The sequence below is a fragment of the Cajanus cajan genome, chromosome 3 (assembly GCF_000230855.2).
Source record: "Cajanus cajan strain Asha chromosome 3, NIPB_CcT2T_4, whole genome shotgun sequence".
Classification (NCBI taxonomy): domain Eukaryota; kingdom Viridiplantae; phylum Streptophyta; class Magnoliopsida; order Fabales; family Fabaceae; genus Cajanus; species Cajanus cajan.
The window spans coordinates 67,612,227-67,623,788 of record NC_138519.1 but is presented as its reverse complement, the minus strand read 5'-3'; the positions used below and the strand labels follow the sequence as shown (position 1 = coordinate 67,623,788).

The 11,562-nt window shown below is 27.7% G+C and overlaps 1 protein-coding gene across 1 annotated transcript; it reads left to right on the top strand.

Moving 5' to 3' along the window:
- Window positions 1-204: 204 nt before the first annotated feature.
- LOC109792132 (retrovirus-related Pol polyprotein from transposon RE1) lies at window positions 205-2,040 on the top strand. Its single transcript, XM_083072019.1, has one exon. The coding sequence runs from the start codon at window positions 205-207 to the stop codon at window positions 2,038-2,040; it is 1,836 nt and encodes a 611-aa protein (XP_082928145.1).
- The last annotated feature ends 9,522 nt before the right edge of the window (window positions 2,041-11,562 follow it).

Below are 11,562 nucleotides of genomic sequence, written 5' to 3'. Positions count from 1 at the left end.
AGCAGTTGTTAGTTAGTTTTCTGTTAATCCGTTTGAGACTTATTTTGGCTGACTCTTATTATATATAAGTGTGTAGAGGCTTGCTATTTGAAATATAGAGAATCACTTTATTCAGACATTCTTTTTCTCCTCCACTCTCTTTTCGTTTTATGGTATCAAGAGCGATCTCAAGGAAAGCTCCGTCGTGCCACACTCTGATCCAACATGGCTGAAGAAGAAAGTTCTTTAAAACAAACCAACATCAAGAAAGGAGATGAGTCACAGAATCCCAACAGCCCCTACTACCTTCATCCGGGTGAAAATATCAACACCCTCACTGTTTCCCCTGTTCTTGATGGCCCAAATTACCATTCTTGGAGCAAGTTAATGAAGAGAGGACTTCAATCAAGAAACAAATACAAATTTGTAGATGGAACGATCAAAGAACCACCAGCCAATGACTCCTTGCATGATGTTTGGATAAGGTGCAATACTATGGTCATTTCTTGGATAACTCGATCTGTTTCTTTGCAGATTGCACAAAGCATTGTATATATTGACAATGCAGAGGACTTATGGAAGGATTTGAGAGACAGATTCTCGAAAGGAGACCATTTCAGGATGTCTGACCTCCTACAGGAAATTCACTCCATCAAACAAGGAGAAAGAACTATTTCCACTTATCATACAGATTTAAAAACTCTATGGGAAGAGTTAGAAATCCTGAGGCCCATCCCAGCATGCTCCTGCACAGTAAAATGCACCTGTGACCTAGTGAAAACTGTGAGAAATTACAAGGAAACTGAATATGTCATCTGCTTCCTCAAAGGCTTGAATGACTCCTACAACACTGTCAGATCCCAGGTACTAATGATGGACCCTTTACCTAACATTAACAAAGTTTTCTCTCTTGTTTTGCAACAAGAAAGGCAGGTCTTAGGGAACTTGCTTCAGGAAGTCAATCTGGTGGCAAGCATAACAAACAATAAACAATCTTTTGGAGGAAGAAATGGATCCTCATCCGGAAGAGGAAGAGGAAGATTTAATCAAAGGAATTTTAGCAACCAACCACAAAAAATCTGCACATTTTGTGGAAAAGAAAGGCACACAGTGGAGACGTGTTATTTCAAACATGGATTTCCTCCGAATTTCAATTTCAAAGATAAAAGACAAACATCAACTGTGAACTCCTACACCTCAGATTCCTCTACCTCACCTAACACTGTTGAAGGCAGTGATCACAAAATTACTGGAAAGGAATACACTGAGGTAAGCAGTACCATTACAACTGAACAATATAATCAACTCATGGAGATACTCAAGGGATCAAATGTAAGTGGAGAAACTCATGCTGTAGACAATCTCCAACAACACCCAGGTAATATCTTATCTACCCAAAAAGAGCAAAAATTACCTGATAATGTTTGGATACTGGACAGTGGCGCCACTGACCATGTATCCAACTCACTTTCTTGCTATGATTCTTATAACACCATTGAGCCTATAAGAATTAAATTACCAAATGGATTCATTACTCAAACACAGATTTCTGGTACTGTTGCTTTCTCTGGCAGATTTTTTTTACAAGATGTCTTATACATCCCTGATTTTAACTACAATATTATATCTGTTGGTAAAATTGTTAAAAACTTCAATTGTAAAATTGTCTTTGACAAGCTGTGTTGTTATATCCAGGATCACAACAACAAACTGATGATTGGTCCTGCTAATCTTCAATGCAATCTGTATATCCTTCAAAGGCAAAATTTTTCAGAGAATAAGATCGTTAATTCTGCTAGAACTTCCAGTGACAACAATATGAATAATTCCAATTTTGATTTGTGGCATTATAGACTAGGTCATCCATCTGATTCTGTTTTACAACAAATAAAAGGACAATTTCCTTATGTTAAGTATGATCACAAACTTGTCTGTGACTATTGCCATTTAGCAAAACAATGCAAGTTATCTTTTCCTATTAGCATCAACTCTACAGCTTCTTGTTTTGATTTGATACATATGGATATTTGGGGTCCCTACCATGTTAGAATAGTGGATTAAGCCTAACTCAACCCTACAAAACCGGCTTGTAAGGTAAGGGTTGCTTTCCACTTATATATTATTCAATTGCCTAATCTCTAGTCGATGTGGGACTTGGGTTTTTCCCAATACACCCCCTCACGTCCAGCACTATTGGGCTTGGTACGTGGATAAATGGTGGGTGGCCCTTTTTAATGATCTAGGATTGGCGGGACTTGGGTTTTTCCCAATAATAATTATAGTTATTTAACTAATAATTTAATTATATATATTTATATTTATATATGCAAAAACTATTGCATGTGATATTGTAATTATTCTAATATATAATTTTACTATGATCGTTGTATCTTATAGTGTAGGGATTACATATTTCTAAAATTTCACGTGAAAACGCACTATTACGTTTTGACAATAATTCGTGATGATCCAAAGATAGATTTTTAGATTAGAATATATGTATGAATAGCCTTCTTTATTTGATCGTACTGGTACTGGCCTCATCCAGCCACTCATTCTTTTTGGTTTGTTTCTTCTTTCCTTTCTCTTTTCAAAGGAATGTTTTCGTTGGACCTTGAAATAGAATTACAAATATCCGCCATCTGCACACTGTCCACTAATTTCCTTTACATAAAGAAAAGTCCAACAAGTCACGAGTCTCTTCAACTTAACATGCTACTGTTCACTGATACATGATTTAACAAAATATCATTAAGTTATTATTCTCTAAACTAGGCTAAATACCTATTTTGGTCCCTTATAATCTTTTTTTGTTTCAATGTAATCTCTCATTAATTTTTGGTCTCAATTTGGTCCCAAACTAATAAATTGGTTTCAATTTAGTTCCAAATAAATTAATTGGTTTCAATGTGGGACTTCCGTCTAAATTTCTTTAACGGAGTTAACTGTTGCATAGGTGGATGCCACGTGGATGCATAGGTGGATGCTACGTAGATGCCATGTGGATCCCAATTTTTTGAAAACACCTGGAACCAGAACGGCCCGTTCTGAAACCAGAACTGGCCGTTCTGGTTGCACTTTTGGTGTGTTAATTTTGCAACTGAAACGGGCCGTTCCAGATGCGAAAATTAACACACCACCAGTGCAGCAGAACGACCCGTTCCAAAACTGAGAATAGCATATTCTTTGCTTGATTGTGTTTTTGATCGCTCAAGTATTATAATTATGCAATTTTGATCCCTAAGATTTTAATTGAGTAATTTCAGTCCTTAAAAGATTTTAGTTGTGTAATTGTAGTCTCACAATTTTTAATTGAACAATTTTAATCTCTCAAATATCATAATTGTGCAATTTTAGTCTTTCTCATTAAAAATTTAATAATTTTAAAATTTTAATATATATATATATATAATGTTTTAAAACTATATAATTGTTTGCTTATTTAAATTAACGTATATTATAAATTTTTTAATGTATTAAATGATATATATTTATTATTAATTTTTAATGAGAGAAACTAAAATCGTACTACTATGATATTTGAGAGACTAAAATTGTTCAATTAAAAATTGAAGGACCAAAATCGCGCAATTGCAACTCTTTAAGGACTAAAATTACCCAATTAAAATCTTGTGGATCAAAACTGCACAATTGTAATATTTGAGGGATAAAAAATGAAATTAAACCAATATTCTTTATTAATTTTATTAAAAAATATAATAATTTTGAAAAATATTTTTTTATGGTAAAAATTTTAACATTACTTATTTTTATAAAATACAATTGTCTTATAAATAGAGTAATAATTTTTTCTTTTTCTTTTTCTGTTTGAAGAAATATTTAAGTATCACTTTATAATTTTTTGCAGTTTATTTAAAATTAGAGGAATAAAATGATAAAAATTAATAAGATAAACATAATAAAATAAAATATATAAAAAATATTAATATATTTATTTTATTAGATATAACATCATAATTAAAATATAATTAATAATATATATTTTATAAAATTATTAATATTTTATATATAAAAAAATGAAACTGGAACGGCCTGTTCTGAAACCGGAACGGGCCGTTCTAGTTGCACTTTTAGTGTGTTAATGTTGCACCTGGAACGGGCCATTCCGGATGCAAAATTAACACATCAAAAGTGCAACCAGAACGACCCGTTCCAGTTTCAGAACGGGCCGTTCTGGATCCAGGTGTTTTCAACAAAATTGTCATTCACGTGACATCCACGTATGCATCCACGTGGCATCCACGTGGCCAAAAGTTAACTCCGTTTAAATAATTTGGACGGAAGTCCCACATTGAAACTAATTAATTAATTTGGGACTAAATTGAAACTAATTAATTAGTTTTGGACCAAATTGAGACAAAAAATTAATGAGGGACTACATTGAAACAAAAAAAGATTATAAGGGACCAAAATAGGTATTTAGCCTCTAAACTATAATAAATATCACTATAAATATAATATATAAATATAAACAAATTATTTTTTCAATCATTTCTAAAAATTTAAACAAACAAATCCTTAATGTTCTAAGGCAACTTAATTATCCTCACCGGAAGAGAAAAAGAAAAATTTACTTCACTAATTTCCATTTACATATTACTCTTATACTTGTACAAATTTGCGTAAAATCTAACTTTTAATCCGATAAGAAAAATTTGTAATTAAAATTTTACACACTAACATCACTAATTTAAATATACAGGTTTAATATTGTTTTTTTAATCCACAAATTTCAATTGTGTTATTTGAATTCCCGGACATTTCTTTCATTTACAATCAAGTTCTTTCATCGATCTGATTAAGAATTTAACGAATTTTATTGATATAGCAATGATAAATAAATTGACATGTTATCTCAAACATATATTAACATAATGTTTATGTGATAGTGATAGTGATGTGAGGAATAAAAATAATAAATGGAAATATTTAAAAACATCAAAGTTAAAAATCATATTTACATTTTGTAAGAAAAACATTATCATCACAAAATATTTTCTTTCTAAGATAGTATGAAACTAACCTTTAATGGTAATTTTTATTTAAAAAATAAATAAAGAGTTAGCATTATTATCCTTTCAATTATATTTATATTGGTTCTGCTTCATGGGACCTATCTGTTTTGGAAAATGCCCACAGGAAGGAGGCAAATAGAACAGACAGAGCAAAAAAGATAATGAACATTGGTGCCACAACTTAATAAATGGTAAGGACTGGTTTAATTTTGGCCCACTTGATCAAAGTGGTGCTTTTATCCGATTCACAGTAGCCAATAATAGTTATAAAAACTTTAATCTGGTTGACTTCTCAATTTAATCGCTGCCAACCAATGAAATTATGACATTTTTTGGCCATTAAAAATTGCTAGAAAGTGTAACTTTAATTTATTTATTTTAGTATTTTCTGACAATTTGAAATGTCAAAATGTGTATTCTTGATTTATTTTACTCTTGCATTTACTTGCAGTCAGAAACCGCGAGAAAATGCATTCTCAAACTATTATAAATTAGTATTGCCGGATATTACCCAAATGAAAACAATCATTTTTGACTTAAGTGCAAGTATTATTTGCCACGATCAAATAAAAGAGTTACAAATTAAACAAAAAAGGAAGAATTCAAATAATATTAAAATTCATTAATCATGCCATAATAAAAATGATATTATGATATCTTTATTTTTTTCATCATACTTATTTAGAGTTGATTGTTGGTTCAAAGCAAGTGATCTGTAAATGTTTTTTATTGCCTCTGTTCCTTAAAATAATTCTATTTAGATGCTTCTTTTCAGCAATTTTTTTTTTTTTAAGACAAGAGCTACTTTAGAGTAAAAATTCTCTCTCTCTCTCATCACTTGGAAACATGCATAATGTATATAAAGTCAGTGTATTAACTATTAAGAAGGCATGGATGATAGAAAGTCAAGTAAGTAAAAAATAAACCAAAGATATTAAATAAAATGTGATACAAAGCAGTCAATGTGGTGCAAAATAGGGAAAAACATGTTATATAATATATTAATAAATAAAAACAAGAATTTATCTACCTTTCCCTAAATACAACACAATAATTAAAGTTTCTTTCACACATACATACAGAAATGATACAATTAATTTTTATACTATGGTTATATGATCTACCTTTCCTGATTTGGCTCATTAAAGTAATATCAAATTTGAAAATCAAAGGTTGATATTGTTAGAATATATGATAATATATTCTGATTTATTATAATATCTGTTCCTTATTTATAGTTAATTTATTTCTTAATTTTAGTCAAATTATATAATATTTGAATTATATTCTGTATAATGTATATATACACAGATAATTCTAATAGAATGGATCAAGGAATTATTCTCTTTTAGATATTTTAAAATATGTATATGAATAATGAAACATAATCATTGAATGAGATTAATTACTTTATTAGAACAACTGAATCTAATTCCCCTGGTTTACAAGTGAAAATATGGGAGGCCTGTGTTAATACTTTTTTCTCTTTATTTCTACCCTCCTTTTTAATTCTTGATCCATACACCTCCTGTTTGATGCAACAGAGGAAGGAGAACGAGGAGTTTCGAAGTCTTGGAAGAGAAAGTTGCGTTTTTTTTATTTATTCAGTAATATGTTGAATTTGAATTTGAAATTTATAAATACAGATAATAAATAAATGTCGAAAGTCATTTTTAAAATACTTACTGATTGCAGCTGTTAAAACCCGCAAAAAAAGAGGTAACTAACAATCAAATAAGATATATAATTGTAGCGGCCAAATTAATTGCTATGGTTTTTAATAACTGCTGCAAATTAACCGTCACTATTAACCATTTTTCTTGAAGTAATTTTAAAAAAATTGAATGACCAAATTAAGAACTTAATTAATCAAATAACTTTTGACTAAGAGCATTTTCAATAAGAGTTGCTTATAAGCAACCTCCTATGTCACATCACTGCCAAATCAGTTCTAGCCCACTTTATAGGTTGTTTAAATTTTAGCAGAGTTGAGCAACTCTGCTAAAATTTAAGCAACCTATAAAGTGCCAGAGCTGATTTGGCAGTGATGTGGCATAGGAGGTTGCTTATAAGCAACTCTCATTAGAGATGCTCTTAACATTATATCATAAGTACTTAAATTAACTATTGGAGAGTATTCATAGTCATCTCAATTATGTGTTTATTTTTACTCTGATATAAATATGTATCATCTAAAATATATATATATATATTTTTAATAAAACTAATAATTTATATAAATTGTAAAAAATTTAATTAAATGAGAGTGATATAATTATTATATTGAAGTGCAGTAAAAAAAAATAAACATATTGATGTAGTTACCGACAAAAATTACTAAAATTAGTTTAATAATATGAATTGAGATAAATAAATACATAAAAATTTAAATTTAAATTTTATTATTATCATCATCATCATTCTTACCTATTAAAATGACTCTTACATGCATGCGATTGAAATTAACATATAAACGTATTTTCAATATAATGCACTCACCTTCAGGGACGTATCTATGTAGAAGAGAGTGAGGCACATGCCTCCACTACCATTTTACACACATATATTTTTTTGTCAAAAAAATAATATATTTTTAAAAATAAAAGTTATATTTTAATAAAATAAATATATATATTTAAATTATCATATTATAAAATATAAATTTTAAAAAATTATCCATTTATTTGATATTTATCATATTTTTGAAAGAGATTAGTTCTCATATGTGATAAAAAAAATGTCTTAATAACGAATTAATTTTTTTAAAAAGTTTAACTTTTGATAAAATAAAATTTGCACCATATATTTATCTTTTGTGCTTTTTATTTATGTATACATAGATTAAAAAAATCAAAATAGTAAAGATTATAAGATTGTATACGTTAATTAATTAAAAAACCAAAATGGGAAAGATCGAAAGATTTATATTCTATTTAAAAAATTTATTATAAAATATATTTTGAAATAAATTATCATCTAAAACATTATATTAGATATTAAAAACATGTTTATATTATAAATAAATTAAACTTTGTTTTTATATAATTTAATATATTTATTTTTATATTTTTATTAGTATTAAACTATTATAAAGTATATTTTTATAATTGTAGTTCTAACCAAACATTTAAATTTTTTATGATATATAAATAAGTCATATTTATGACATGTATTTTAAAAAATAGTTAGATTTAAACTACTAAATTATAATATAACATAGTCTAACCTAACTTATTTTTATCTTTAATTGTAAGCATAAATATAAAAAAAATTTAAAAATAATTATGATATACATTTATACTTTTAAAAATTATATGTAAAATTTTTAATATTATAAGTATATAAATAATTATTGCCCCCACTATCTAAAATTTCTGGATCCGTCACTGCTCACCTTTAATACTTTTATGTTGAGTTGAATTTTTGTCCATAATAGTTGTTGAGATTTGTCTTTTTAGAATAATTTTAAAATAAAGAAAATGCAATTTAGATAATAAAGCATATTTATAATTACAATTAAAAATTAATGATTAAAATTTAATAACTTTAGAATTTCATATATATATATAGAGAGAGGAGAAAGATCTACTTACTTCAAGAATAAATCTTGATAGACTTACTCTACTCAATAACTCATATTTTAAATCAAATTTTAATGATACAATTGATGAGTTAAATTTTTTTAATATATAAATCAAATTTGTAAAATTTTAAAAAAAATAAAAATAATATAATACTTTGCTATATAAATTTAAATCATTGTATAAAATAATTTTATGATTATCTATTATCGTAACCGAAATCGCGACGGGATGACAAAAATAAAGTAAAAAATAAGGAACCGCCACCAATGTTATTTTTTTACGGAAAAATATTAGAAAAATCATAAAATAGAAAATAGTCTACGAAAACAAGATTTTTTGAGTTTGGGAGTCGATTACGTGTGAGGAAGGTATTAGCACCTCACAACGTTCGTCCTAAAACGATTACCTTTAATTAATTAAACAAATTATTTATAATTTATAAATATTTATCTCACTAAAATGATCAAATATATTTTATTTAACTAATTTAACTAATGCATAAAAAAGGTTAAAATTATTATTCTTATATAAAAAGGGAGATAATATATTTTTTATTTTTTGGCTCGACAAGATTTATTTCTTGCTCCTATGTATCTCCATGTGTAATGAAGAATCAGAGTCACGTAGTTCTTTGAAAGAAAATATTTGTGTGTTGATATTTTTTAATTAAATTTTATTTTTGTTAAATAAAGGATTATTGAACTGTCTCAGCTCATTCACCCTAAAAATATAAAATTGACTAAGGTGTACACCAAAGTCAATTCAATAAAATTTTAATTATAATTATTGCTATAGATATTATTATCTTAAAAGATTTTTTTGGTTGGGCATTTTTGTTTTTGGAGAAAAAATTTAAAGATATCAAGTTGTCACAACTTGTATTTTTAATTCAAAGGTTAAAAAGATGTCACATCTAATTAACCATTCCTCCAATAAATCTTTGATACAATACTTCAAGTATTTATATTGAATATTCTAACACTATATTTTAATACTTAATCATATTTTGAATTTAAATAAGACTTTAAGATGACAAATAATCTTTTTTAAAATGACAGATACTACTAATATAAAAATAATAATAATAAATAAATAAATAAATAAAAAGAAGTGAGTTCAATATACTCATTATTCTTCGCTCAAGAAGTGGTAACTTGCTAGTCTCTTCCTCTAGCTTCCCTCTAGTCTTCAGAGAGTGTAGAAGAGGAAGAAGAAGTCCAAAGTGGAGATGTGTGTGTGTGTGGCCCTTTGGGAAGGCCAAGGTCCTGCTATTTATAGACTTTTCCGGAGTGACCGGAATGGCCCATTCTGAATCCAGAACGGCCGTTCTGGGGTTACATCTTTACTCACAATGACCATTTTTGGAACGACCCGTTTCAGTTTGGGAACAACCCGTTCTGAAGTAGAATGTATAGGTATTTTGGTAGTTTGAAAACGGTCCGTTCCGGGCTAGAATTTATAGGTCATTTTGGAAGGTTGGAACGGCCCGTTCTGGGTTAGAATTTATAGGTCTTTTTGGAAGGTTGGAATGGTCCGTTCCAGTTTTGGGAACGGCCCATTCTGACTACTAAAATCACATTAAAATTACTAAATTACCTTCCATAAAAGTATGAAAATTGAGGTGTTACATTTGGCTTCTATATTTTTGTCTTTTTTTATTCTTTCTTGTATATACCTTTTTCTATTTTTTTTAAAAATAAAATTAATATTTTCCGGACAAAATTAGGTTATTACATCTATTAATTTAAATTAATGGAGTATCAAACAATTTTTAAATTTTTAAAAAATTTGAAAATTTGATTTATGTATTAAGAACTTTTTGTTCAATAATTTAATAATTAAAATTGGATATAGAACATAAATTTTTGAATAAAGTAAGCCTACTAAAACTTACTCTTGAAAATATACTAAGAGGTACAACTAGGAGATGTAACTACTCCCCGCTAAATCAAACCATTTTAAAAATAAAATAGTATATTCAGTTATAGTAAACAAATTTTAATCTTTAGTTAAAGAAAGCAAATATCAAATCATTTACTTTATTTTGACATAACCTTAACTATTAATTTTATTAAATAATAATTTTAAATATATTTTTCCTCGATCTATAGTCTATTATCATTTTAAACGACTCAAATATAATTTTCTTATATTTAATTTATTTTGGTATCAAATGTCAAAAGCAACATGTCGGTACATTCCTGTTGAAAAATATTATCAACTCATTTTTTCATTACTTTCATAAAAGCACAAATTTTCTTTTAAAAAATGTTATGAATAGATAATATTAGAGGTGGACTAATAGTGGTTTCGCACTGTTATTTGAAAACCGCTAGGTTTCTCTAAACTTGCGGTACGTATAAGGCATAACCTATGTCTTATTTACACAAACCTATTAATTTTAATTTTATTTGAAAAATTAAAGAAAAGATGAGTGTTGTTGATTGAAAGCAAACAAAAAATATTAAACGAAATTTAAATCAATAAAAACATCAATCTAATCCAATTCTTGCTACAGGGAACAAGAGTTGGACATAAAATCGTGTGTATATTAGCATTGCATTGCTGTTCTTTGGCAAACATATAAAAATATAAAGCCTTCTTGTTCCGTTTCTATCCATGTTGTACATAATTGACGCCAAAGAATTCTTGTAGTTTCTGTCTTTCACAATGATCGTAAATTAAGAGCATAGGGGTCTTATAAACAACTCACTATTTTATTTTATTTTTTAAATAATTTTTACTATCTCACATCATTTTTAAGCAATTTATATTATTTTTTTGGCTAAATACTTATTTTGGTCCCTTATAATCTTTTTTTGTTTCAATGTAGTCCCACTTTTATTTTTTGTCTCAATTTGGTCCCAAACTAATTAATTGGTTTCAATTTAGTCCCTAATAAATTAATTAGTTTCAATGTGGGACTTCCGTCCAAATTTCTTTAACGAAGTTAACTGTTGCAT

Excerpts from the sequence above, each read along its gene's own strand:
- LOC109792132 (XM_083072019.1), top strand. The coding sequence starts at position 205 with ATGGCTGAAGAAGAAAGTTCTTTAAAACAAACCAACATCAAGAAAGGA.